The following is a 27824-nucleotide window of genomic DNA, read 5'->3' on the forward strand; positions in this document are numbered from 1 at the left end:
TTCGGATTGATAGGCAGCTACTGACAATGACCTCACTTAACGGAGATCTTAGAGGTCCGTATGGGATTCTCCAGATATATCATATATCAAGACTGTTCTAGGCCTGCTATCTGTCAACTTATATACCGTCAAGCCGGATATTGGACTGCCTCAGGCTGAATGATCGCCATATTATACTGGAATATCCCGATGAAGGCTGGTATATTCCGACGGAAAGCTACATGGTTATCCTGATATAAAAATGCATTTATATCTTCAACGGAGATCTCCAGGGAGGGTTATAGTATATAAAGAGGTAATTTCTCCCCACAGCTCTCTCTATCTTCCTTCCAACTACATCTATCTTCAACTCTCTATTGCAAAGCTTCAAGCTTCACAGAAAGCAATTCTATTTCTGCTTTCAATATCTTGATACCAATCCACATACCTACTACTCAAGATGTCTTCTATGTCAGCAATGGAGACCAGCCGTATGGGCGCTGTTGAGCAGGTGAAGTCGAGTAAGGATTCATCTTGGTACCAAATGCTAATATATAACTTGCTACTTAGGTTACCATGAACATGGAAGACCTGCTTAGGCTAATTCCCATGGATTGGGCGGAGGAGATGGAGATGGAGATGGAGGTGGAGATGGAGATGGAGGAGGAGGGGAGTGAGAGGGAAGAGCTGCCACGGGCAGATAACTTCGATTGGGCGGAGGATGTCCAGGAGGAAGTGAGCGAGAGCTCCAAGCGGATCGAGATCGTGGACGACAGAATAATCGATTCGTCGTCGGACTCTGGCAGCTTCGGAAGCGCCTTCGACAGTGACAGCGACAGCGACAACGGGAACCTTTTCGAACCCAGCGAGACACAGGCAATGATCAACAGCATGCAGGAAGATGTCAGGCGCGAATTTTCATTCCGCGACTACTGCATGAAAGCAGACGAAGACGAGACCGTCCACCATTTCAATTGGATGGGATGTCCAGTTTACGAATACAACTGGACACCTGCAGTGATCTCCTTGCTGTTCCTGATGTCGAGCCCGAAGATCCCACGACTAGGCGACGAATACCGCCTACGATCAATCATGACAAGGGCCATGGTTTGGGTGGACCCAGTCATTGTCCACCTCGAAGACGGATGGAAGGACCTTCATCGGCGAGGTCTTGACCTTGTCCGTTTTGCGACTGGCCGGGTGTTCAAATTCTACTCGCCGCACGGCACCTGGGTCAACGACGAGAGGGAAATCAGCGAAGAGACGGCGTTGGATGATGGTGACATCCAGACATATCTTGCGTCTGGGATGGCTCAGGGCAACGGGTTCGTCAAGCTCTGCACCATCAGGTCAAGGGATCAGTGGGAGGAAACGAGGGACGAGTTGATGGAGACGTCCCGTGCCATCACAAAGCGTGTACTGCGTCAGAAGATCCAGTACGACGTGTTTGCGCCTTCGCCCCTTCGACAGTCGATGGCTGCAGAGGAGCTAGAAGAGGGTAAGCATATTCTTTGCTTTCTTACTGTTATGGATGCGTTCTAGAAGCTAACGTATGAAACACAGAAAACGAGGCCAAAGAGCCTATTTCCGAGCCCTCTAGAAAGAGGTCCATCGAAGAGATCGCCTGTCCGTCTAGGGTGCCTCTCAAGAGACGTCGCGCCATCCACAATCTTCGTGTGGAAGCTGACCTCGACGCCATTACGATGGTCGAGGAAAATGACTACGATGGAGACTCCGAGGAAGATGAAGATGAGGAGGAGTTTTACGAGGAAAACGGAGACTCCGAGGAGGATGGGAATGAGGATTACTTCGTCGCAAGATTCGGTTCTCGGCCGGTTCTACCGACCTGGCGTCTGCAGCACACCAAGCACGGCAACAAGGGTCCAAGGTTGCAAAGGGGCACTCGCCAACCATTTAAGACTGCCTTGGAACCGATCTCCGAGGAAGAAGAGGAGACAACCACCACTATCTCATTGGAATCACACGTGGGCACCAAGAGATCAGCTAGTGGATCGGAGGAGTGGAAGCCGAAGGGGAACAAAGCAGCGGGTGTCAAGCGCTGGCGGCGGGTTGCACGCAAAGCTCGCCGTGCGTTGGGATTTGGAGGAAAGGGGTCTTTGTCTTCTGGATCCTCGGTCTACACCAATGATTCGAAGTTTTCCAACGAGTACATTGCGGTTGAGGAGGAGTCAAGTGTTGTAGTTGCGGAGGAGCCGTCTTCACCGAGGCGATCTTTTGCAACAAAGGTTTCTTTAAAAAAGGAGTCAATCTCCAAGAAGATCAAGGGAGGAATGAATCGGTTGTCGAAGGGATCTGGGGAACAAAAGGAGAAGGAGAAGGAGAAGGAGAAGGGGTATTTCAGGGAAATGTTGAAGGAGGGATTGATCATGGGGTTATCGGGGATGGGACCATACCCATTTGCTATCTTTTGAAGGATTGGGGGAATGATTTTATGACGGGTTATGATTATGATGGGATGATGTTACGAACTGCATATGGGTGATGGGATACAGGCGCACAACGGATTTTATGGGCAAGATACCCAGGGCTTTTCATGTATGGCGCATCTGGATTGGAAATCATTTTGTACGAGGCAGAGATGATGGACTTGTTGACTGCAGTTGCAAAGCGCAGACTGTATGGGATGAAAGGATAAAAACTGGAAAAAGGAACTGGTCGATTCGAAAGGGGACATGAAGCCCTAGCTAGCATAGCTCTCGAATGGAAGATTTAGTTCTGCTGCATCAGCATTTCTTTGAAACGTAGTCTGGTGATATAGGTACTGTCAACAGTAGTCTGTGGGACTCGGCCATAAGGAGTCAGGACCACTTGGATATCTCCGTGTGTTGAATGTTTTGCATGTAGGAAAAAAAAAGAAAAGAAAAAGAAAAAGAAAGAAAAGAAGTCATGGCATAGGACTCCTGCTGCCTTATGGCCCATTCATGATGCAATCATCATCATGCAAAACCGAATGATCTTCAGGGGGGCGCTTAAAGTCACGCCTTAAGCGAGCTGCTCTCGTTCTTCTCTTTGACTTCCTGACGTGGTGCGCTGCTAAATCATCTCCACTCCCCACGATCGTCGATAATTCTCTTTGACGATCCCACTGCTTAACCTGAACTGGGCATGATGTCCGTGGCCCTAACGGGAAATAAACTGACAGCACTTACTCTTTGGGATAGTGGGACTTGAAAGAAAAAAAAAAACGGTGGCTGTCGTGATGGGGTTGCCAAACAGCAGTCAATCAATCAGGGTAGCTCCTCGAGTCCGGGGACATCCATCTCTGTTTACGGCTTGAACGTTGATATTCATGCTCCGCTGATAGGACGAGGACCTTTCTAGTCTAACTGACCAAGTTTGTATCTGCCCCTTTTCTCCCATACTGTGACGCCATTCATGACTGGAACTGGCACTGACAGACTGCTTTCATAGTGACTACTCAGGTGACCATGGTTAGCCTCTAATAGTAACATTCGGGAAATTACAACAAAGCAATCGAGGCAGAATAGCACCTAAGCACCTAGCACTGAAGCAGACACCGTACGAATCGTCTCCACTGCACTACAAAGACGACATCATCCGAATATGATCCGATTTCGTTGTTTCTTCGGGGTGCGGTGGAGATTAAGCCCTGCTACCTTTCAAAGTTCAGCATCACGGGACCTGGAAGGAATCCCAATTGGCCAATGCAGACCAAATATGAATAAACGGGCTTATTATTTTTGTTCAAAACTCGAAGACAACAGGGTTACGATTCAGCTTCCCCGAGCTGGCATAAAATTATGCTCATCGTTATTCGTACAAAGCTTGTCCGGTTCTCCGCTTATACAAACTGGTCTCTCGGGAAACTGTTACTGGGGAGTCGTCAATCGAGCTTAGAAACTCGCAAAAAACGGCGGACGAGATTTTAATTTTTGGGGCATTTCCCCTCACAAATGTGCTGCATGATGATCCGTTTCATAACAAAGAAAGAAGGTCAGCGCGCGTAGGAACTTATCATCTCCCATAGACCAACGTGCTCGACATTCTTTCAAGTTTTAATCCTTGCATCCGATGGCGGGACAAGAATATCGGATCTTTCAAGTTGAAATCCCTTTTGAGCATCCGATTTGATTTGAGATAAACTGCAACCCGATTTCCTGGTTCTTGGAAACTCGTGTGCTAGGGGTAGCCCCATGACAAACTCCGATTCTCCGCAGACAGGGTTTGTTCAAAACTATTCCAATCTGTAAGGCTTATGGGCCAGAAGGATGAGCTTTACGCAGGAGTGTATCGTCGAGGACGACAGACCTGAAACTGACTGAGACGCTGAGTAGCGTTATCAAGCGAGCATGATCAGGACGCCATCTGTTGATCCTGACACAGTTCTTGTCGATCATCCAAAAAGGGAAGTGTATATGCATGGTGGCATCAACGCTCGATCCGAAAGGGAAAGACAATGCGACTTGCGTCAAGCTTGCAAAGACCCCGGGAGGAGATTTGCTTTCATGCTACGACTTCACGATTCGTGAATTGCGATTCATGGAGTTATTAACACTTGAACTATTATCGGGAAGCTTTCCCCGGCACTATCTTGCTATATCGAAAGTCAATCTATGTTTGTGGCTTTGGGCGTCTCGATCAATATCGAATATTCAAATATTTCAATCATTAGCCCATTTTATTGACTTTTCATCGAAGGCCAAAGTGCGGCTGTTAAATTTGCGGGGATCAGCAATGCCAAATCTCCGCTTCGGCACTGAAAGATTATTTTTGCCTCGGAGTTCCTCCTTTTCTGAATACACCGGCCAGCTTAGGCTGCTTAGCCATCCCCTACTGCTGCGCTATGATAGTAGTGGACCACGCTACTGTATGCCACAGCATTGGGACCATGAGTGATTGTGCCAGAATGGGGCATCTGAACAATCCCGAGCCCCGAGTCACCGATGACGGCGCTCAGATGCTGAACGGAATGAGCGGAATTTTCAGAAACTGGTAGTATGTACGACAGGCTTCGATGCCAAATTCCCTGCATTACCAATTATCGGCGAGACTTCATGCAAGGATACAAAAACTATTAATCTCATGGAATCAATTTCGTTCCATATGTATTCGATCTCGCCACGATCCTGCAATCTGCATGGTTTGTTAGGGGCAGCTCGTGGCGACTGGCCTAAAATAACCGAACCACTACTATCGCCGGGCAACCAGCAATCATATGATACTACGACCCGTCTTGTTGTTTGGGCAAAGTGTGTATAAGCGATGGCCTTTGACAGGCTTGACAGTCGGGGCGTTCCATGGGTCTGTTATCGGTAAAACACAAAGCATGAGACATGAGTCGCAAGTAGAACAACTTGAGCTACTTTGACAGCTTGAATCGTGCCATGCAACCTGCCAATTTGATTATTTATGCCCTAGTTTGGGACAGTCAATGACCTACATAACTCGTGTCTCCACCGAGTATATCCACCGTCTAGTGGAGCATACACTTCCAGGCATTGATCGCTGTTTCTCTGCATGTAACTGGAAACTGCCCCGCCTTTTTGGCACTTGGGTCATGGCAAACAAGGTCAGCCCAGCAGGCGACAACGACGCCTGCATGGTGGGTTACCCAATCGTCGTGACGGTGCTTTCCCTGGTTCGCTATTATTGAGCACTATCAAACTTTGATCTATGGAGCGGGTCAGAGTGGGAGGAAAGATGTGACAAAGGCAACCCCGGTCCTCGTTTTTAAAAGCAATTGCATCTCTCGGGCCGTCGTGTCTCTTTGGCTCTGCGGAGCTGCTGTCGAGTCAAAAGACAGACTCATGCCCAATTAACTATACACCTGCCTGGCTTTGGGATTTGCGGTACCAAGAGATGGACAATCGAGACACATGCAACACTCTTTACTAATATCGAACCACGTTCTTTTTACACTCTACGGATCTATACCCTATTCGCTCTTTATACACACCTAGACGGACGATCTCGACGGAATGATACTACCTCGCAGGATGATACTACCTCGAACTGATGACGATGGGATTGATCGGGGGCAACGAGCCCTAGTGGTGACGGCGGTGCTGACATCGTTGGCTATTGTGGTTGTTGCGATGCGATTATATGCGAGACTCGGGCTGATGAAGATAATGGGACGCGAGGACGGCTCTATTCTGATCGCTTTGGTATGCTTGTTCTATCACCAAATCAAACGCTAGATTTGGACTGGCTAACGGGCTTGAAAGGTTTTCTCAATTGTCTATTTAGGGCTGGTTTGTGCTGGTAAGTTCATCGTCCTGTATGGCATTTAGATATAATGCATGTTCTAAACGTTACCATCAGAGGTGCATTTCGGCCTCGGCAGACACTCTAACGCCATCTCCCATGTTGACTTGATGCATCAATTGAAGGTATGGCAGCCATATCATGTACGGGTCTTCGCAAGACTAACCCTTCCCAGTCACTGTGGGCTGCGATCCCCATGTATAACGCCAGTCTCGCTTTCAGCAAATTTTCCATTCTTTTCCAATACTTGCGCATTTTTCCTGGTCGAAAATTTAGATTTGCCTGCTATTTCATGATGGCAGTGGTCGCTACATATTCGACCTGGGCGATTGTCAGCGGCTACGTGAACTGTGTGCCCGTCGCCAAATTCTGGGACAAGGATATCTCTGGCCACTGCCTGAGCTTTGAGGCAGTTTGGTTCTTCAATGCATCGATGAATATTGTCACCGATACGGCCCTGATGATTTTGCCGATGCCGCTTCTATCGCAACTTCAGCTTCCGCGGGTACAGAAGTTTGCCCTGATGGGAGTTTTTGCCGTGGGTGTGGTGTAAGTCCGCCTGATCCTCAAGGATCAATTGATCAAATGCTTATATTGAGATAGGGTTGTCATCACGAGTATTCTGCGTCTTTCCAGTTTGCGAGTCGTCGCTCAGAGCACGGACACATCTTGTACGTTCTCTCTTGCCTGCCAATCCTTTACTTTTTTTCTAACAATTCTAGGGAGCAACGTTGGTGCCGCATACTGGACTGCCGCCGAATGCAATGTCGCCATCATCTGTGCCTGTCTGCCCTTCCTTCGACCGCTTATCAGCAGGATCTTCCCCAAGCTGCTGTCCACCAATAGCTACCAACGCCACACCGCAGGCCCAACCACAACCATGGCCTCCCGATCTCAGAAACGACACCCAGAGCTATTCAGTGCGAACCGAGAGTTCGGCAACCAAGAGTTCGGCATGTGCTCGATCCATGCCAAGTCAGACAGCCACGATCACGGCAACATCGCTGGCATTGAAGTCACCACCGAGATGATCCAAGAAACGGAGAAGCCCGGGGAGACAAGCAGCGAACGAAGGCTGGTGATAAACCCAGCATGATTGACTTGCGCCTCGACCTACTTTTTCTTTTTCAACTACCTTCATTTCGACACGAACACGCGGCTTGCCACAGCCTTTACTTTTCTTGTATATAATAATTTCCACCGGGAGAGGACATCTGCTATCGCGATAATGATGATGTTCCACACGACGCACAACTCGATTTTCTTATCTTATCTTAATCAATCAAATCAAATCAATCAATCAATCAACATCCAAATCAATCACAATCTGACCTTCCTCTCCAAGATCTTTCCTAACCTTCGTCCCCATCTCCTCAGTAAGCTTCGTGATCCGCCTCCTCACCCACCCATGATCTTCGTCCGCCCTATTTAACAACGTCACTTGAAACCGATCACACCTCGTGGGAAAGATTTCCAATCGATCCAATCCCAACTTCTTCACCTTGCCCCCATCCCCATCCCCCTCAACCCCCCTAACCCAAACCCTCCAAACACCCCCCAAATCATTCCGAAACTGCTCATTCAACGCATAATCATCCACAAAATCCCCGCACCCATATATGATCAGTTTGCCCTTATACCGCTCCACGCCTTGCACATGGTGCGCCGAGTGCCCATGCACAATATCCACCCCGCACTCGTCGACCAGGAAATGCGCCATCGATCGGATCTGGCTGTCGGGCCGCCAGGCGTAGTTCGGGCCCCAGTGTACGGAGAAGATCTTCAGCGCGGCGGACTGACTGGACGGCGACGTGAGGAGGGACTTTAGGGATTGCCGTGTGGACGACGTATAGTCGATGAAGTGGAATGTGGGGATGTCGGACCAGGAACTGGGGTGGTCGGATGCGGAGGAGATGTGGATTTGATAGTGCTCTTGTTTCTCACTGTCATCGCCCTTTTGGCGTTGAGACGCAGACGCAGACGCAGACGCAGACACAGACGAAGCACGCGCAACTTTTCCTCCCTCTTTCTCAACCCTAGGCAACCTCACCACCGTCCCAGAAACAGCTTCTTTCGTCCTCTCCCCCGCCCCCGAAAATGCAATCCGACTCTCCCTGAGCGTCCACACCGTCTCGACGAGCCCCTCAGTCCCAAAATCCAAGACGTGGTTATTCGCCAGATTCGCATAGTCGATGCGTGCCTCGTGCAGGGCCGCGACGTTTGCGGGATGCATGCGGTAGTTGAATGCTTTGTTGGGCCAGGGCTCGGGGCTGGTCGTCACGGCTGTTTCGAGGTTGATGAGGTTTAGGTCGGAGGTGTGGAAGAGGGGGAGGGCGGTGCCCCAGGGGGATTTGGGGGTGTAGGATTCTAGGTAGGGGTAGTTGTCGAGGAAGTTTGTGATGGTGCGGTGGTCGTGGGGGTTGTCGACGTGTTGGGGCCAGAGTTGGTCGATGAGGCGGCCGAGCATTATGTCGCCGATGAAGTTGAGGGAGAAGACTCGGGTAGTATTGGAGTTGGGCATGGTGAGGTGAGTAGGCTGGTTGTTTTTGTTCTACTATGTTAATCCGTGTGGTATACTATCATGTAGATACTGATATTGCATGTCATGATGACACTGGTCATGATGACGTACGAAATGCAAATGCATAAACTTCTTGAATCCTTGGAATCATAATGAGAATTGTTCCCTAATCACACATACGCCAGACCACGCTGTCGGCCATTCCAATTCCTCGCTCTCAAGGTCAAAAAACCCAAGCTCCGAAACAAACATAAGAAGGTAAGAAGTAAAGAAAAAAGGACAGAAACAGATCACAACACACAATTTCTTCCATCTGCCCTCGTTTCTTTTTCTTATCATTTTTTCCTTTTGATAATCCCATACAAAGTAATTTCCCGCCGGCGCTTTGAATAAACAGTAATAAACAAACAATAAATCATGCAACTTTTCCCTAAGGTATTTCACAAATTCTGTAATTCATCAAATGGGGGTTGGATTAAGTGGTATCTTCGTCAAAGTGAGCATCTCAAGTGTATGGCTGAAGAGAGAAGATTAAAAGTGGAGAAATTAGTATGATAAAAAATTTTATCATTGCTGTGCGAGCTCCGCCAGCTCTCGCTCCTTGGCTCTCAGCGCCTCACGCATCTCCTCTGCTTCACGCTGCAATTTGGCGCGTCGGTCCGCCTTGAAACCATCCAATTCGGCCACGCCAGGTAATTGCTGTTGTGGTGGCTGGGGATGAGCAAGGGGAGGAGCTTGGTGGTGGTGGTGGTGCGGAGGATGTTGGTGAGGATGAGCGGGCTGTTGCTGGCGGCTGAGAGCGGCGAGGGAGGGGTCCAGTCGTGAGTCGTCACGACCACCAGGGTTCAAGAGGGAGGAGATGGAGCTGAGGCGAGCGGGCGGAGCTTGGTTGCCCGACGACATAATGGGAGGAAGTTGGTTTGATCCAGACTCCAAGGTGGTTGGGACAGACATGGCCTCAGCAGATGATGCAGTTTCAGCGAGAGTCCGCTTTTTGGGATTAGAGGGATTAGGAGAGACGGATCGGCGGCCGAATTGTGAATTAGGGGAATGACCAGGCGCCATTCTTTCAGGTTCCAAGAGCCTAGGAGGGGGAGGGTGGTGTGGTAAAGAGACCGTTCCGGCAGAGTACCCTGTGAAGTCGACTGGAGGCGGAGCAAAAGCAAATGGTCGCTGGATTGCTTGCGGCGAGATTCTCCCTGTCGACATGGGGTGGTGGTGGTCCATCGGTTCAGAGCTCATATATCTGTAGTGGTCGTCGTAACCGTGTGCCAGTGCGGCAGGTGACGCCTCGGGTGATGCGGACGATCCATTGGACGACTGGGTAGCCCCAGTTGGCGACTGATCCCGCAGCGCGGGCACAACCCGTTTCCGCCGCTTAATGATGGTTTTCTTCATTGTCGTAGGCCGATAACAGCCGTGGAGCTTGTAATACAAACCTGTTTGACGGCAATTAGTCAAAATCCTTATCAGATTAGATCTCAAAATTATCTCAAAACTTACCACAAGCATTGCAAATGGGATGGCCATTCTCGTCGCGTCGCCAAAGCGGTGTCACCGTCGTCCCACAGTTCTGACAAGAAACTAGCAAATTACCGCCTTCTGTCGGTGGTGCGGGATTTTTGGTCGGCGTTTCAGTGTCCTGCAATGGGAGGGGTTTTTCGCTTTCTGGGATTGGAGCACGATTCCAAGCGTGGACCGGAACTGCCCCTCGAGGTGCTGATTTGTACACACGGTTGTTGTAGGCCGGACATCCGTCACATCCCTCTGCCCCTCCAGTGCCGTCGCAATTCCCACCACCGGGGCAAGAGCCCTTGCCATGGCATCCTCCTTCCGACGTTGGGGTAGCTGCTTCTTGCTGAGGGGCTATCGGAATACTCGAGTGTTGAGCAGTTTCGGGGCCTGATTGTACACGGTTTCGTTTGGTTGGGCGAGCGACATTGCGGGCCTTGAGATAGAGACCACAGGCATTACAAATCATCGCACCAGTCGGGGATCGTCGCCATAATGGGGTACTCTTTGTGCCGCAGTTACTGTGTGGGAAGTAGGCGGTTAGTAGTGCGTAAGAGTGAGTGAGTTTTGGGGCAAAGCGAGAACCAACCTGCATGAATGTCCCAAAAATGAAGTATCCTTCTGAGACTTGGGCGATGTGCTTTGCTCGGGGGCGTAGTCACCCATGGACGACTCTGGCCAACGTTGTGTAGATCCATCGAGATAACTATCTTGTTCATAGCCATTACGAGCGACATCAGGTTCAAATTTCCGAGCTGCGCTGTCCTCCCAGTGACGATCGACTTGGTGTTCCCGACCGGCCTGGGCCGACGAGATTAACTGCTGAGCAGCATCCAAATCCTCCGCCGAGGGGTGGCGTGTGATAACGTCGGGAGTCCGGGGAAGTGATCGCACCGTCTCCATTTGCGGAAGCGAAGCCAACATAGCCATCAACTATCCCAAGTATTGTATTGAAGATCTCGAGCGTCCAGAAAGAACGCACAGAAAGAATGAGGATATCGCTCGAGGGATCCTGTTTTGAAAAAAGAAAAGAAAGAAAGGGGGGCGTTTGTCGAAAGGGTAGGATACCACGCGTCGAGAGTGTAAATGTAGAGTATCACAAAGTTAAAATGTCGGTCAGGATGATCGTGCAGGAGAGAAGGACACGAAAGGGCCCAACGGAGAGGCAAGCCAAACTCGGGCAGGCAACTTGCAGCGGATGCAGACAAGAAGATGGCGTTGTTCCGTTGTGACTCGTGGAGGCTGTCAAAATGACAGGGGGGAGGGACAATGCACGTCGAGGATTTGTATAGAACAGCAGATAGCCCGCCACGGAGGGTTTGTTGGCTGACCAATTCCGAATGAGGTTAGGGTGGCGTTTGCAAGAACGATGCAAGGTGGATATCGGTCAAACCGGAGGATAAGAATGGATAGGATGGAGAGGATGGAGAAGGAGGCGAGATGAAGACTAGATGAGGGGTGGAGAGATTAGAGAAGGAGGCGAAAAGAAAGAAGAGGAGGAGAGGGCTGAGGGCAGGATCTGCGATGATCAAAGAAGGACAAGTGGGATCAGATCAGATATGATGGATGAGATGATGATATATGATGGTGATGCTGACGATGCTGATGGAGAGGATGATGAAGGATGATGAGATTTTCGGACGGTGGGTAAAGTCACGATGATGGGCAGGGATGGCCAGACCGCAACGTACAGAAGAAGACACACTGACTGCCTTATCGCCCGCAGACTCGGGAAACGCAGCGACAGAGCAAAGGCTTATCGATCTCCCAGGGGGATCTACACTGGGGCGGCTTTTTCTGCTCTTTGTCCTTTCTTCGTTGTCAGTGCTGGGATGCTGTCCCGCCGCAAAGGTAACGTTGAGAATAAGAAAGCGACGGCTGTCTGGTGTTGTCTCGCGTTGCTTTTTCCCCCCTTGTTAGGAAATGTTCGGTTCTTTCTTTTTGGCCGATCTGGGCTCGTTCGTTTCTTTTTTCTTCGATCCAGTTTCCAGCTGGGTTTGGCCGCGTTCTTCTGCGTCTCTCCCCAGATTGAATCATCTAGGCTCCACCGCTACCTATTATGGTTTAGCTCGGTGGATCTAGTGGGAATGCACCTTCCCAGAAGGGTATATAGCGTGCCTGTGCTCAAATAAGCCTGATTCTACGCCTGCTGATTCGCCCACGCATCCATGTCCATTCTGTCAGCATTATTCTTCCTCTCCTCATTGGCCGCAACGTGGATTCTTCCCATTCCGTTTGGATTTCCTTCATCTTCTGGGAATTAATCTATTAGGTAACCTGATTGTCTCGAGGACTGATCTAATGTATTTCCGATTGGCCAAGCCAATCACCGCGGAATCGGAAGGGCTGATCCAATGCAGAAGGGAAATCTAGCCTCCCCGTTAGTAAATTCCCTGACCTACAGATAATCAATCAATTCATTAGTGAGATGATCAGCTGTGCAGGCCAAGTCTTATAGATCAACATTCCAACCGGGCCTATGAAACTCTGCAACCGGCCACGTAGACTTGATCTGATATGATAAGTAAATTACGTGGCTGAATAGCATGACACATGTGATAGATATTAGATATTATTGTTGCCCCCTGTCGATATTAGACTTTATCCCTGAATTGATACGTAGATAAGATCAGCAATCATGCCAATAGACTATGAATAGTACTTAATATCCCCATCCTACTATCATCAGCCAAGGGTATCAGATCTCTTCTTTTTTTCCTTTTGATTATTTTTCCCGTCTAATCACGCCATTTAAAACTACATAACACCTCCTGGTCGTCGGCTCCATATCGGCTCTCACCGAACAACGCTGCTAATTTAAGATTCATATCAACTGATGTTTGCTGCACTCGACAAACTTACTGCGCTGGCAAATCCAATTATTATTTTTCATTCAATAGCGTAACACTCTTTAGTCTTTGGTCATCCGCCTCACTAATGAAGTCTCGTCGATAGCATTCCTCCCAGCCTATGCAAACACGTCACTCAATCAGATATCCAATACGGAGTACCCTGGATTGTAGAATTGCTCAAAGGAGGTCTCCGGTGTACTCCATAATCTAGAAAGGGTATATCCATGAAGACCAAATAGGCAACCAGGCAAGATAGGAAGAAGATGATATCAAAGGGCACCGACAGACAGGATCCCTGATAAACTTAATAATGCATAAACTATTAATAAAAGCAGTAATACCATCACCACCACCATCATCATATCCTTCCATCCTTCCATCTGACATCCTGATCGACAATAATACCACAAATACACATCCTGACGGTCGCACAAAAATAACCACTCCACCTTTGACATGTCTCCATCAATCTCCCTATATCTAATTGGCCAGATACTTCACAACTAACTTTATTCATCCTAGCGGAAACTTACAAATACCAATAATACCTCCCAACAGCCTCATCGATCTTATCTATCACTTCGCTTACAGACCAAAGGATTCTAGGTTCATCCATCTTGCTCTAGAAGTCATAGTCATACAATAGTAGCCTGTCCAAACCACATGACGTTTCTGTTAAATTGCCACTTGTGCCGGAGATACCGGAGCTCGGCAATCTCGAATGTCTCAGTCTTCAAGTCGAATTCCCCGACACTTTCGATCATCCAACCAAGCTTCTCTCTGATTCACTCGCCCGTCCTTAGCCGATGCTGAAATTGCTGCTCCACTTTCTCGTATGAAAAGTCAATTGCGCTGATGCTATTATTACCTAATATTGAGTAATTCAATTCAAATGTCCATGATTGGCTGCCCAGGTGGACAATGGATGCCGATGCATTATAAACCATTCAATCAAATCGTGTCCACATATAATACAGTTTCATCAGAATACAAGGTATCCTTTCACGTTGGACAGAAAGAAATCAGAAAGAAAATAATCAAAACCCTCAGCCCCCCTCCTAGAGATAGTTCTGAAATCATATCTCAACACCCTCTCACATAACCATCATCGTTGCAAAGCAATCAGTTTTATCATCGCTCTCGTCGATCATCATGTTTCGCGTCAAGAGTGTTTCCCCTAACCCCTCCTCATGCACGCGCCCTTGATCTTGAGATTGAGTTGCATTCAACAAGAACGCGCCGTGTCCATTCCAGCATCAGACGGATGCCCGATTATGCGCATTTAAACCTGCTCAGCACCCCAGCCCTGGTCGGCCTCGCGCATGTTTGAAGGGGGCTCGATGGAGGGAATGAACTCGAGGGCCAGGTATCCAACACCGATGAAACCGACAATGGAACCGGCAATGTAACGCAAAACACCGTCGTGCAGCAAGAGCGATCCAACGAAGATGTAGACTGAAATTTGGTTAATAAACAACAAGCAACGGAAATGCGCATAGCCAGGGCAGCAACTTACAAACACCTCGTCCCAAGAAGGAGAAGAGGAAAGACGCATAGCGGTAGACATAGTCCGGCACGTGAGGCAGGAATTCCAACCCACCGACAACTACTATGATGAGTATACATTCCTGCGCATTCTGATCGAGAAAACTTACCGACACCAAAGAGGATAACGTAGATTCCAGCAATGATGGAGCTCATGGAGATGGGGAAGAACTGCGCAATACCACCCAGCACCATGATCACCGCCACGACCAGGTTAACAATCCGGCTGCATACAGTCAGATATTATCCAGATAACCCCAGCCCCAGCAGTTGCCATATACTCAGAAGCGGAGGGGACGATAAATGACGTACAAAATGTTGGAGAGATCCATCTTGGATATGTCCTGTGAAATCGGCTACTTGCGAATAGTCAAACGTATAGCAGGTTCTGCGGCGGGGAATATCAAAGGACGATGCGTCTATCGATATGCAGTATATTGTACTCGTTCAGCGAGAAGGAGACGACGTCAGATCGAGCCTGAAAGAATCTCGTAGCCTGGTTTACCGACGGGGAAGGACGTGGCAGAAAGGAAGTTCTGGGGTAGGTGTCAGACGAAGCGGAGACTCGCAGACTAGACGGCGGATTAGTGTCAGCGTGAGCGTCAACAGCAAAGCAGGAACAAACAAACCAAAGAAAGAGAAAAGGTGGTTGGGAAGCACAGGAGAAGATCGCAAGCCGTCGAGGAGTTGTTGTTGCTGCGCCGCAAGCAGCGGGTCTGCCAAGCCTGCTGAGTCAGTGTCGATCGGCGTGGATTTAATTTGGGATGTGGCATTACCATCTAAATGGGATTAAGGCATCATTATCATTCTAAGATGCATTCGGAAGATTATAATTACAATATGCTACTAAGGACTAACAGCTCAGCCATGACAATAGTACAAACTGCAATTTGAGAAAACCCCAATCCCTGAAAGTGACGTCGTTCCAAGAAAAGAACAACAGGCAAGAGGCAAAAGCAGGGATCTATTCACATCACAAAGCCATCATGGATCTCGGTATTATTATTATCTGAGATATGCTTGGACTGGAGTAACCAACACCAACGATGCCCAAATCACGCCCTGTCAACAAAGGCATCTTCGCAGCTTCTCGAAATACACCGCCAGTTCCCCAACACCAGCGGTGACGGTGACAGTGACATACTGCATAGACTATACATACATGCTTCCACCGTGTTGCTGTTGGGTAGAACCCATCATATTCGGTGTTTTGGTCAGGCTTGCGCTGCTGCATGTACTGCTATGCATGTATGTGTGATTAGTATCTTCAAGTTATTCCGGTTTTAATCTTGAATATCTTCAATCCTTGTCCCCTGTATACTGTATGTATGGCATCGATATTTGTTTTTCATCGGAGAATTGTCCGTGTCACCTTTTGCAACGTGCGGTGACAGAGTTGAACAGCATGTAGAGTATCAGTGCAGAAGCAGGGATTTAGAGTGTGTCATGGTAGTTATTATTCTTATTCATATAAATAAACCCAAGTAGGTAAGGCTATTTTGTAAAGCTCTTTAGATGAACTGTCGCGTGCCTCGAACTGTATATAGTCGATACAACCACGCACCGTGTTCGACGGTTATCCGCTGTATTACACGTATGATACAATAACAACAACAATACCATACATATAAAATACATCTCCATCTACTGCGATTCCTTCAACAATCCCACCTCACTTCAGACAATCCATTTGCAAATATACTCATCTGCAATGAATTACGCTTCAACTCAGAATATATGACATCAACATCTCCCCCAATCCCAATCTCTGCCGCTGTCTTCAAACTTCGTGCATCGATTGATGGCGCCATCGAGGGCCAGATACTCTGCACATTGTTGAAGAAGATATCGACGCCTAGATCGCCTAGTCCTTTGACTTCTTTGACTAGTTGTCGGGCTTTTGATGGGTTGCGGTTTACGTTTTTTAGGAGGTTGTTGAGATCTCCGTCTATCAATCATCGTTAAATATGGCTGGATAGTATCAACGAGTAAAGAAAGACATACCATACTTCCCCTCTACCAACCGTACCAATTCCCCCAGATTTGTTGCCTCTTTCTCATTATATCGATTATATCCTCCTTCCGCCAAGACCATTGCCCTCTCTTCCCAGCTGCTGTTGCTCAGTTTCTCGATATCATGGTATCCGACATCGATTATGTGGTTGACTGCCTTTTGCGATAGTTCGTGAGAAATTGGTCGTGACTTAAGCAGGGCGTCAAGAACCATCGCAAGGACTGTCTCTGGTGTTGCTGACAGAGGCTTTTGGGCGATTGGCGTGGCCTCCAGGGGAGCGCGGGCGAATTCGTCGATGACTTTGTGGATTTTGGCTTTTTGGGTGTTGTTGAGTGTCATGGTTGTTGTTTGAATGAGCTTTATGTGAAGATAGTGAGTAGTTAGAGTAGTGTGTTAATCCATTGGATGTCGAAGCAAGAGTTGGATCCAGTAATGGGTGATGTCATGATGATAGATGGTGCTGTATATACACCTGGAATGCTTCTTAGACCATGAATTATTCACATACAATGTATTATATCATCTTAAAGCTTCGCCTTGTCCTTCTGCTGGAGGGTTTCATTAACCAACTTGACCGCAGTTTGTGCACAGCCGAATGAAGCCTGGTATCCAAAACCGCCATGACCATAGTTGTGCACGATAGCAACACCATCCACCTTGTCCTTTTCAATACGCGGACCACCTTCTCGGAGTGGCCGCAATCCCACGCTGTGTCGGATGACGTCCAACCCTTCAATTCCCTGTCCCTTGCTCACAAGCTCCGGGCGTAGGGCAATGGCACGTTTCATGATGCGAACGGCAAGGTTGGGATCAGGCGATGATTCCCAGTTGTGCTTCTGGTATGAGCCACCGATAACGGTTCCTCCTCCTGCTGCTCGTGTCATCATGTACACAATCTCGTCTTCTCCATCATCGCTCCCGGAGATTGTAACCATCGCGCCGGGGTCATTTCGTACGACTACAACCTGGCCTCTAGCCGGGAAGAGTTTGTCGTCACGCACTCCGCCCAGTTTCTTCGATGACAGACCAGTACAGTTGACGATTAGATCAGCTTTCTTTCCGGAATGGTGTACATAGGCGGCGTCTGTAATGTGCTTGAAGGAGCCTCTCTTGAAAACCACTCCATTTTTGCGAGACTGGCCGATAAGCCATGGCAGATAGATGGCAGGATTGATGCACACGGATTTGAATGTGGAAGCATTGTCAATACCCTCAGCTAGCTGACCGGCTGGGATCTCTCGGAACTGTCATGATCAGTCTCAGATCGAGAAGCGAGGGATACCTGCAGGTACATACACCGAGGACGACATCCTTATACCACGGGTCTTTTTGCACCAATTCAGAGAACCACTGGCCACCAGCAGATTGCTGGTCCTTCTTGCGGTTGTAGACAATTGTATCTGCCACTGTTAGCACAGCTTAGGAGAATCTGGAAATGGGGAGCATACCTTGGAAATGAATGCCAGCTTCTGGATACTTTTCAGTCAATTCCTTCAACGCAGGCCAAGTGGCTTTTTCCCACTCTGCCTCGGGAGTACCTTCTTTTCCAAATCTGAGAAATCAATTAATTATCGGCTTCTAAAGAGGTGTGTTCATGAAATTCATACGGTTGATAGTTGGCACCAGCGAAGGGAGAACAGTACTCGATATCGTAGTCTCCGGGCATGTGTTTGGCGACGACAGTGATGCTATTGGAGGCATCCTTGGATAGGAGATATGCAGTGGTGAGTCCAGTAACACCAGCACTGGTGGATAGACGTTAGCATCTGGAGCTCTAGTGGAGTCAGTCAGAATCCGGGGAAGTAGTTCATACCCCAGGATCACGATGTTATTCGAAGCCATGTTTGAGGATTGAAAACTGAGTGAAAGGAGGGGTACAGATTGAGATCAGAGGGAATACGAGAGGAGAGGAGGAGAGGGATGAGGAGTATTTATCTTGAGCCAGCGGAAAGCGGAATTGAAGGCATTTGATAAGAGATACAGTATGAGGGGTGTATCGTGTATGTATGGTATGTATGATACTGTATTCACTGTATTCATCTTTACACCTCTTCACGCTCAACATTCTAACAATATCATTACAATATCTGATATATCTATTCACTTGTTCTTCATTATTTCTTTATTCTTTATATCTACTCTATATCAATTATATCCTTTCTTATAATCTATCTCGTTAGGTACTATACCTACTAGTTGTCCACCAATCGCAACCCCCCTTTGTCCACCAATAATATTTCGTTTCTGCTCACCGCTCACTCGGCCCTCCTTCGGCTTCCGCTTTTCCCTCCGCAGCCCCGTTTGTTCATCGTGATTCCTGACGCTTTCTCGCTCCTCCGTTTCTCGCGTGTCGGTCGGTCTCTTTTTTGTAGATCGTCCTTTTTTCCCTCTTCCTTCTCTCATCCTTACTTTTCTCTCTCTCTTCTTCCTCGGATCCGCTTCTCTCTGCTCGACGAACCCTTTATCTCTTCTCTGCCCTCTTGTCCCACTTTGCCTTAACCACAAATGAGGGCCTTTCGTCGGGCAGAGCTTTTCCAACCATGGCGGACGTCTCAAAAGCTGGCAGAATCGTGCCTATAGTCACGCCCCGTCAACATTACTCCAACATTCCCCCAGAAGAGGCACCCGTGCAACAGCAGCCTCAGAAACAATTACCTCAGCTTCAGAACCAGCCCAGGCCGCCCAGGAATAATACCCGCAATAGTAAATCTGCAGAGGCGGAATGTCTGGAGATCCCGTGTCTCAATGAGCTAGGGCTCTATGCTCTGCCTACGGAAGGTGATGGTAATTCTTTCCTTCCCCGCATCCCCATCTGCCATTGACTTGCTTGGCTCAACGCCTGCTCTTCCAATGGCAAGCGGGTGGACTGGCCCTTTTCTGACATTTCTGCTCGTAGGCAATTGCCTCTATTACGCCTTCTCCGATCAACTTTACGGAGACTTTACCCATGCCGACGAAATCCGTGTTCGTCTTGCAGATCATATTGCCGCCAACCGAGACTATTTTATGAGCTTCATAGCCGCTGTCGGTGGGGAGCGTCGAGCTCCCAGGCGAGCCGCCGCGTCGGCCGCCAAGTATTCTTCCTGTTCTTCGTCTTCAGCTAGTCCTGCACCCCCGTCAATCAAGGACAAAGAGCGAAGCTTCGATTCCAAGGTATCAGAAAGTCGGAGACGGGGGGTTTGGGGAGGAGCAGAGGAAATTCAGGCATTCTGCCAGTCGTTCAAAAGAGACGTCAATGTTTACACCATGTATGGCATCCAGAATTTTCGGGATGTCCATGCTCCCATGAATGAAGAAAGAGAACTCGTACATATTGCATTTCATGTGGGTTTGCTCGCGTTTTTTCACACAAGGTCCAGTTTCCTAATCACTCGCCTGCACAGGACTTTCATCACTATTCCTCAGTACGCTATAGAAATGGACCCCGAACGGGTCTGCCGTGTATTCCAAAAGAGAGCCAGATGAGAGAGGAGGCTCGAAAGAATCCTATTCCTACTGTGGTAGACATGGCCACTCCATGGAAAATTTCAGCTATCCAGGAGGGCTTAGGAGGCAAGTACGACCGTGACGCAATTGTCGAAATGCTCCAACAATGTCGTGGCAACATCGACCGGGCTTTCACCAACCTCCTTGGTGAAAATGAAAACACCGTTCCGCCTCCAGGAGAGTCTGCCGCGTCTAGAGCAATTATGAAATCACACATTCAGCCGTCTTCGCGTTCCTCGTCTCCTTTCAGCACCGGTAGCAAGCGCTCAGCGGATGACAGTGACAGCGAGGAAAATCCTCGACCAGTTCTCCGACGCACCCGGGCTCGGGAGCAAAAGAGACGGATCCTGCCAGATGTCACGGTCGGGATTTCCTTCAAAGACGATCAAAATGACCTGGTTTCTCTAAGGCTACGAGTCAGCCCAGAGACCGTGGCAGAGAAAGCGACGGCTCATCACACTCCCGAGCAAGCAAGCAATCCAGCTATTCATACGGGCCAGGGAAATGCGGACTCCAAGGCCGAACCAAAACCAAAAGCCAAATCGGAACCTGCTTCTGTCGAGGCCTCTAGCCAGCAGAGCGAGTCCAATGGCGAGCAAAAACCACGACGAAGCCGACGTATTACTCGGAGTCGCACTGCGTCTAGAGTTGTTTGAGAACCCTCGATATCTCTTTAGACATCTTATCTTACATTTTATCATCGCAACGGGTTAGACCATACATACGATACGTTGCTCTCACCCTTAATACCGGATGCATTTCAAGCGCGTTTGATCCTTTTTATCTTGGAGCGTCATTTCCATCTTTCACTCAACAGCAAAAGTGACCTTGTTCCCTCGTTTCTACAAATTCTTTCATTTTTCTGGCATACGATTTTTTCTTTTTGTCACTGTGACGATTTTTATCATGTGAAGCATATGACATGTTTGATGAGGCGTTTATTATCTCTGGCTGTTTTGCATTGGGACTGTGGGTGAAAAAGTTGCCAACTGGGTGGTGCCCTGCTTCCTTTTTTTGATTATCGATTTTGGATGGGGATTCCAACGCAAATATTAGAGCTACCATGCCAGGTGCATGTTTCAATGGGTGATGATTCTTGAGTTGTTTCTTATATACGAGTTGCCTTTGTCATCCCATCTTGATTTTCGATGGACACTGGTGGTCGTCGATTGTGAAAGGGGCAAATTTTGGTTGTCAAAAATCGGGCCAATATAATTCATGATCCAGTCCAGAATGGATGGATTAGCTGATCTACACATTTCATCTATAAATACTTTATTGGCGTAGAGTTGAAGGAAATGATGTTGAGTGGGTATTTCATTCGGGTCGGTTTATTATAAAATTTGTTGTCTTTTGAACTTGATGCACCAAACAAGTTCCATCATTCCAATTAATGTCAAAGACCTCTAGATTTGACACAATTGACCCAAGGCAAACCACAAGGCCATTGAGATCCAACATGGCTTCAACACTGTCGACTATCACTCGGGGTTCAAGTCTGCAGTTCATGTCTGACAAGTAGACTCAATTAAATTCTTTCTTTGCCTATCAGTCTTCTAGGAGATCGGGATTAGCCTGTATGCCCTCATGGGCACCACTTTCGGTCTGACATGGGCCAGTTTCCTAGCGTATTTGTGGTGTGTTCTGCTTCACACAAAGTGATGTGAATAAGGTTGAGTTTATCATCGAGATCACCTCGGGAAGTTTGAGTTTAGTTTAGTTTCTAATAATTTCCAATTTGAACGAATTCAACTTTCAAACCACCCCAGAGACATGCGAAAACATCGTATCAGGCCTTAATCTGATACTAGGCGCATAGCAAAGACTATACAATTCGTCGACGTATGTGGTAGCCGTCATCTCCCCAGCTACGACGGTAGTGCGAGACGAGAGCGTCCCCAGGGAAGACTGGGTAGCTGTTTCTTCAAACTTTGCCACGTCGACTTTAACTTCACGACGGACCATGATCTCATTAATGGAAGAGGTGTCGACGAGGGATTCCCGGGACTGCGAAGCGGTGGGAGGGCCGTCGCTTGGGAGTTGTTTGCGAGAGGGGAGGAGGCGAAGCATTGATCGGGCGGATTGGGTGAGGTCGGATTCGGTGAGAGAGGTTGAGCGGATGTTTGTGTAGAATAGTTCTTGGCTGAGTTCTTTGGAGAAGCCGTCTCTGTCTGAGACGCCGTCGTTGACCTGTTGTTGGACTCTGAAGAGGCGGAAGGGTGTGAATGCGAAGTCTGGGGTTGGGGTTTGGGTGTCGAGGCTTCCGACGACGCAGAAGGGGAGGAGGATGCAGTTTTGTTCGTCGGAGAGTCTGGAGCCGCGGCATGGGGCTATTAGGGGTCGAGCTGAGAAGCGGGCCATGGGTCTGATATCGGGTGGGAAGGACTTGGTGAGTTCGATCATTGCTTGGACGAGCTGTTCGCGGAGTTCTTCCACGTCGTGGTATGCTCGTGCTGTGTCTGAGATTAGCCACTCTAGGCAGGCTGATATAGTCCACCCATCTAGGTGTGAGAGGAACTTCAGATGTGGGATTCGGAGGCGTTTGATCGCCAGTGTGGAAGAGGGTAAGGGATTCCCGACGCCCTTGGCTGTTAGGACTTCGAAATGGTCATGAATAGTTGGTCTCATAACAAAGGAGATTAGGTGGACACCTTGCTCAAAGTTACGACTAGTGGTAGCATAATCTCGCATATCCCGGAGATGAGTACCCAATGCTGTGGATGGGACGTGGATACGGCGGGATAGTGGTGATGTGACATGCTCGATGGTAGCGAAACGGAAGCCCGATGCTGCAAATCGAGCAGCTTCTTGCTTGTTTAGCTGTCGGACTGTGAAAAGCAACTGGCCTTTGCGAGGTAAAGAGTTTCCAATCGCTCTTGAGAGACGTGATATCGACGCAGTAGTGGTCAAGACATCATCATACAGCATCCCCAGGTCTTGAAGCGGCTGTCGAAGCTCATCGGAAAGCTCTTGTGCAGTTGTGCAGAAGAGTTGCTTGAAGAGCGTGTCGAAATTAGTCTCTTGTAGTTCCGTGTCTTTGTCCACTCCGACTCCTTGAGTGAGAGCGTGCCTTTGGACCACGACCTCTTCAAACTCCAACCGGTTTTTCATAAAGGGAACAAGATCTTTCACCAACTTCCAATTTCGGCTTGCCCTAAAAGCCCAAAGGAAGGCGGGGTGCGTCCGGGTAAGATCATCATCTTTGAATGTCTGTACAGTACATAGACCAGTTAGCATATTCATACGCAGAACTGCTAAAATAGATGCTCAACATACCTTTCCAACGTAACGTTCGACAATCTTCCGACTTGGAAGTACCGCCTGTGGCGTGACCATGATTCTCCCAGCTGGATCAAAAAAGGCACAGCTAAGGACAAGTTGGCGGGCTCGTATAGTCGATTTTCTGCGATTTCCTCCAGCAACAATAGCACATGCCGACAAGAATACGCAAGATGCACACGACTAGAGCAGGTTAGTACCAACCAACATCCAAAAAACAAATGATACACATACCAACACAGCACAGATAATGACAGTCTGGCTCCGAGATAACGGAGTACCATGTCTAATAGTCTCGTCATGTTCCCTATAAGAAGTCCCTGCTGTCGCCGTCCAGTGCATCCCCGAAACAGCCACAGCAAGCAAACAACCACAGATGCCTCGTCTCCACCAAACATCCGTCCACGTAGCACGCCATCGAAAGAAGATACCCAAAGCAGATGTACTCGCAAAGATGGCGATGATGGCGGATCCAACCACACTACCGACATGGTAAGAGCATTTATAATTAGCGATACCGAGTTGGCCAACATAGTGCATGCCGCAAACCGCGCTTCCGGTTAGTATGCCACCCATCAGGATACGAATGTAGCCGGCTTTTTCTTCCACCCCGACGGCGTAGAACGCGATGAGCAACACGCATACTGGTAAGGCGAATGAGATGCCGGTGAATGCCATGCTGTAGTATATCTGGATGTGGGGGTCGCCGTCACCGAGAATGACTGCTCGATTGCCGATGAAATGCATGCACCAGATGCCGATGCCACCCATTGCGATGGAGGAAGTGAGTAGGAGATACCTGGTATTGTTAATCGATGGGGTAGTGCGGTTTGTACAAGGTTGGCGTACCAATTGAGTAGACCGGCCATTGACGTCCTTCGATGAAGCAGTTCCAAGGTTGTTGTGCATCCCATCATGCTTATAACATAAGAAAGAAAGATGTACCCCGGGAGGTACGAGACGGCGATCATCGCCTCAGGGCTATGTGTATCCACCATTGCACGAGGAAGGTTAAATAGCGACAAAAGATAGTGGCAATATCATTAAGACCTTTGGGGGAGAAATGCGAGTCAATTTGCTTAATCAAAACATCTGGACGACGAACAAAACTACAAACAGAAAACGAAAGAGATGGGCGGGAACAAAATGAAGAATAAGGTTGACATATTGACAGATACGATCGTCCATGTGGGAACTGAGAACATCTTATAACAACCAGAAAAAAAACCAAAGCTAAACACCATGCTATGTACCACATGTCAGGACAGTGGGACACAGCCATGTCCAGGCAGGGTGATGGTCTCCACGCATCATTTTTCCGATAGACCAATACCAAGCAGCCACTGGACTTTCTTGCGATATCATGGGCCCTCCTTTCGAAGAATTTACCCAGAAAGTGGTTCAAAAATGGAGTCAGGCTCCTTCTCACTGGACCACTTGCACATAAATACCCAAACAAGGGTCATGCAAGCGATTGCAGCTGGGACCACATCGGTGAGATTTGGATCTATAGATCGGATCGCAGTTGGCTACCGAAGGCAAGATACGATGGGGCGTGTGTTCCTAGTGTCCACTCTCCCAAGAGGGGTAGAGTTATCCGACTCGATGACAGGCTGACAGCCACGAGACTGAGTAAAAGAGTTTTCTGGCCCTAGAATACTAGCAGCTTAGCAATAATATACTTCTGATCGGTGAAAAAAAGAGCGAAACAAAGAAAAGACTAGTCAGTGGCTTCTGACGTATCCAAGTCGTCGAGAGCTCTTCCTAGTGGGAACCACTAAGCTCACTAACGACGGAGTTCAGCTGCGCCTGCATCGCTCTTCTCCGATGAAACATGAGTCGACACTCGACTGGGATTATTTCCACGAAGAAGGACATGATAATAAGATCCTGCAGAAATCGGAGTTTGCGAAAGGTCGAGTGGATACTGATTCCCACTTTCCTGGTGGGGGGCTGAATCTCGTCCATGTGGCCATGTCTTGAATCTGCTGGGATTTCTCGTCTCTCGGCCAGCACTCAGCAGTGAAAATATGAATTTGTTTACTGTACTGTGGAATGGATCAGGAACCTAAGATCCATGGGAAAGGCTCGATTAGTTTTGGGTCTTCTTTGGTGTCATTGGGACTATTTAGCGTACCGCCAGCAGATAGTCGTTGCTATTTGTAAGGCCGAATCTAGTGCTGAATTCACGCGAGTCAATATTCAGATCGGCATAGAAATGCCAGGATATGACGGACAAATTAGCGAGGATAGCTCAAGCTTATCCCTGTACTGTCAATTCTGATGACAAGATAGTCGAAGTCTCAGGGAGGAAGAAACAGAAAAAGAAGAGGAAGACGAGATCTCTCGACCATCCAGATTAGGGCTAGCGCAAGCACACGCATCCGAGACATTCAGATTTGCAGTTCGTCCAGGGAAAGAAAGACTTGGATAGATCACATATTTCACTTTACCTTACTATCAACGGTTTCTTTATCTGGGGCTCGTTTATTTATGCCTGGTTTGTTATTATTCCGTTTCTTTGTCTGTATGCTCGGATAGATAGGTAGGCAGGCAGGTGAGATGGCATATCTAAGCGAGATGAAGACAGCGATGAGAGGTTTAATAGCTATCATGGACAAGATGGTTATCTGGATTAGCATCTAAGCTTCAAAAGGCTCTCTAAGCATGGTGGTGATGTGCAAGTTTGATGTCTACCACTTAAGTGCCTACGATGATCTCCTCTCGCCCCCACCAGAGCTATCTCAACCATGACGCAGCATGCAATCTACTCTAGTCGCAGTCGTTCCCAGATACTGCATGTACAGTAGCTCAAAACTAATCTCATATGTGCTTAGGGTATCCCAGCAATATCAGAGACAATTTCTGCTTTACAATGACAGCTTCCGATACAGGCTGATAAGTTAGCTAGGTATTCTATAACTAGTTGTTAATGTTCGATTCATATCAACCCAAGTTCAAGATCAATTCAGGGTTCATCGGGTACATCCATACTGCATGCATGGTCAAGGATATGCATGCATGGTGTGACGGACATGATCTGTCACATGCATAATAGACTACCCCATAACATGGAAATCTATAAAAGCAATTCAATGTACAGCAAGTCAAATCTGTATAGATAAAACTACTATGATCCTGCTGCAATGTGGATAAATGGATTAATTCGACTGATTCATTCGTCTAGTACAGGACCCAGTTACGGTGGTCCTTTGGATTCAAGATAACAAAACAACATAAACATTCCTGTATTCAAGCCCCCTCAAATTTATGCAAGAGCCTTGACAGCTTCCTCGACACCCTTGGGGTTGGCACCGACGACATCGTGGACCTTCTGGCCGTCCTTGTAGAAGAAGAAGCTGGGCATGGCGCGGACACCCAATTCAGCAGCGAGCTCGGAAACATTGTCGACGTCAACCTTGTAGAACTCGGCATGGGCGTGCTCTTCGCTCAAGGAAGAGATCTTAGGGGCGATGGCCTTGCAAGGACCGCACCAATCGGCGTAGCAGTCGAGGACAAAAGTCTTTTTGGCATCGACAATCTCCTTGAACTGAGCGGCGCTGTATTGAAGAATTAGTTAGTGAACACAATCCCAGCCCCAAGCCAGAAGGCATATAAAAAGACGACATACGACTTGATCTCGTGGACAACCATGGTGGCGGGTGTAGGTCTAAAGTTGTTTGTGCGAGAAGAAGAGAAAGACCGAGAAGCAGCAAAAACCTGACGCTGGAATGGGCGAGATATCAAGCTAGAAGCAAGAGGGGTAGAGAGGCGAAGGGAGGCCACGGTGGATGATTTTGAAACTATGAAGAAAAGGCGGAAATTGATTAGCTTCCAAGGAGGGGCTGTCAAGGAGGGGCAGAATCGCTCTTATAGGAAAGGGGGATTTTCATTCCCCGAATGACGTTGGGCAAAGAGGATGAATAATCACCGAGCAGCCGGAAGCATCTCGGGGGTTCGTAGAATCAAAACAGGCCAGAGGGCCAGACAGCGAGCGACTTACTAAGACTCGGGGCGAATAGAGACATGGGTGGTGCGAGGGTGGATTTGTCAGGGGGAAATGGCAATTGGAAGAGATATCGATGCAATTGAGCGATTGGCTGAATTGGACAAGCAGTGAGCGAGACAATCTGTTTGGTGGTTGCACTCGTTGGAGACAAGAAAACAGAAGAGGTGAGCAGCCGCGGTTAAAGCGGCGGCAGTTAATGACGTGCTTTGCCGCTTACGAATCAGGAACGGTCTGGGCCTTAGTCAGACTGACACCTGAGGCACTCGTTTGTCTTGGAAATCCTCCATGTCTAGACAACTACGTGGGTTCGATTACTGGGTCATATCGGAAACATTCTTAGAAAGCAAGGGTAAATGACTCAGATGGCCTGCATCAGCC

At 48.3% G+C, this 27824-nt stretch overlaps 9 protein-coding genes across 9 annotated transcripts; 3 read left to right on the plus strand and 6 right to left on the minus strand.

Moving 5' to 3' along the window:
* Positions 1-439: 439 nt before the first annotated feature.
* Positions 440-2411, plus strand: ASPWEDRAFT_170653 (uncharacterized protein; the record flags this gene model as incomplete). The annotated part of the gene is made up of 3 exons (XM_040830658.1): positions 440-490; positions 550-1477; positions 1543-2411. 3 exons carry the CDS (start codon positions 440-442, stop codon positions 2409-2411), a joined length of 1848 nt encoding a protein of 615 aa, XP_040690844.1.
* Positions 2412-5652: 3241 nt separating this feature from the next.
* Positions 5653-7324, plus strand: ASPWEDRAFT_152990 (PTH11-like integral membrane protein; the record flags this gene model as incomplete). Its single annotated transcript, XM_040829633.1, has 6 exons — positions 5653-6128; positions 6189-6225; positions 6286-6353; positions 6404-6777; positions 6832-6899; positions 6951-7324. Exons 1-6 carry the CDS (start codon positions 5940-5942, stop codon positions 7322-7324), a joined length of 1110 nt encoding a protein of 369 aa, XP_040690845.1. The 5' UTR covers positions 5653-5939.
* A 204-nt stretch (positions 7325-7528) lies between these two features.
* Positions 7529-8749, minus strand: ASPWEDRAFT_26575 (CapA family protein; the record flags this gene model as incomplete). The annotated part of the gene is made up of 1 exon (XM_040832871.1): positions 7529-8749. The coding sequence occupies one exon, from the start codon at positions 8747-8749 to the stop codon at positions 7529-7531; it is 1221 nt and encodes a 406-aa protein (XP_040690846.1).
* A 567-nt stretch (positions 8750-9316) lies between these two features.
* Positions 9317-11185, minus strand: sreA (siderophore transcription factor SreA; the record flags this gene model as incomplete). The annotated part of the gene is made up of 3 exons (XM_040827968.1): positions 9317-10188; positions 10253-10782; positions 10851-11185. The coding sequence occupies 3 exons, from the start codon at positions 11183-11185 to the stop codon at positions 9317-9319; spliced, it is 1737 nt and encodes a 578-aa protein (XP_040690847.1).
* Positions 11186-14395: 3210 nt separating this feature from the next.
* ASPWEDRAFT_107062 (uncharacterized protein) lies at positions 14396-17011 on the minus strand (the record flags this gene model as incomplete). The annotated part of the gene is made up of 5 exons (XM_040827856.1): positions 14396-14568; positions 14630-14719; positions 14769-14884; positions 16330-16606; positions 16663-17011. 5 exons carry the CDS (start codon positions 17009-17011, stop codon positions 14396-14398), a joined length of 1005 nt encoding a protein of 334 aa, XP_040690848.1.
* A 185-nt stretch (positions 17012-17196) lies between these two features.
* On the minus strand, positions 17197-18514 carry ASPWEDRAFT_26579 (FAD-dependent oxidoreductase; the record flags this gene model as incomplete). Its single annotated transcript, XM_040832872.1, has 5 exons — positions 17197-17916; positions 17969-18072; positions 18121-18224; positions 18280-18417; positions 18486-18514. The coding sequence occupies 5 exons, from the start codon at positions 18512-18514 to the stop codon at positions 17197-17199; spliced, it is 1095 nt and encodes a 364-aa protein (XP_040690849.1).
* Positions 18515-19254: 740 nt separating this feature from the next.
* Positions 19255-20891, plus strand: ASPWEDRAFT_442639 (OTU domain-containing protein). Its single transcript, XM_040836218.1, has 2 exons — positions 19255-19996; positions 20056-20891. The coding sequence occupies exons 1-2, from the start codon at positions 19433-19435 to the stop codon at positions 20812-20814; spliced, it is 1323 nt and encodes a 440-aa protein (XP_040690850.1). The 5' UTR covers positions 19255-19432; the 3' UTR covers positions 20815-20891.
* Positions 20892-21790: 899 nt separating this feature from the next.
* On the minus strand, positions 21791-24557 carry ASPWEDRAFT_442534 (MHYT domain-containing protein). Its single transcript, XM_040836214.1, has 4 exons — positions 24287-24557; positions 23672-24236; positions 23435-23620; positions 21791-23368 (listed from the first exon to the last, which is right to left on the minus strand). The coding sequence occupies exons 1-4, from the start codon at positions 24433-24435 to the stop codon at positions 21914-21916; spliced, it is 2355 nt and encodes a 784-aa protein (XP_040690851.1). The 5' UTR covers positions 24436-24557; the 3' UTR covers positions 21791-21913.
* Positions 24558-26682: 2125 nt separating this feature from the next.
* On the minus strand, positions 26683-27758 carry ASPWEDRAFT_38834 (thioredoxin family protein). Its single transcript, XM_040834975.1, has 3 exons — positions 27441-27758; positions 27069-27240; positions 26683-26997 (listed from the first exon to the last, which is right to left on the minus strand). Exons 1-3 carry the CDS (start codon positions 27463-27465, stop codon positions 26706-26708), a joined length of 489 nt encoding a protein of 162 aa, XP_040690852.1. The 5' UTR covers positions 27466-27758; the 3' UTR covers positions 26683-26705.
* Positions 27759-27824: the final 66 nt, after the last annotated feature.

This window comes from Aspergillus wentii (assembly GCF_001890725.1).
Source record: "Aspergillus wentii DTO 134E9 unplaced genomic scaffold ASPWEscaffold_3, whole genome shotgun sequence".
Classification (NCBI taxonomy): Eukaryota; Fungi; Ascomycota; class Eurotiomycetes; order Eurotiales; family Aspergillaceae; genus Aspergillus; species Aspergillus wentii.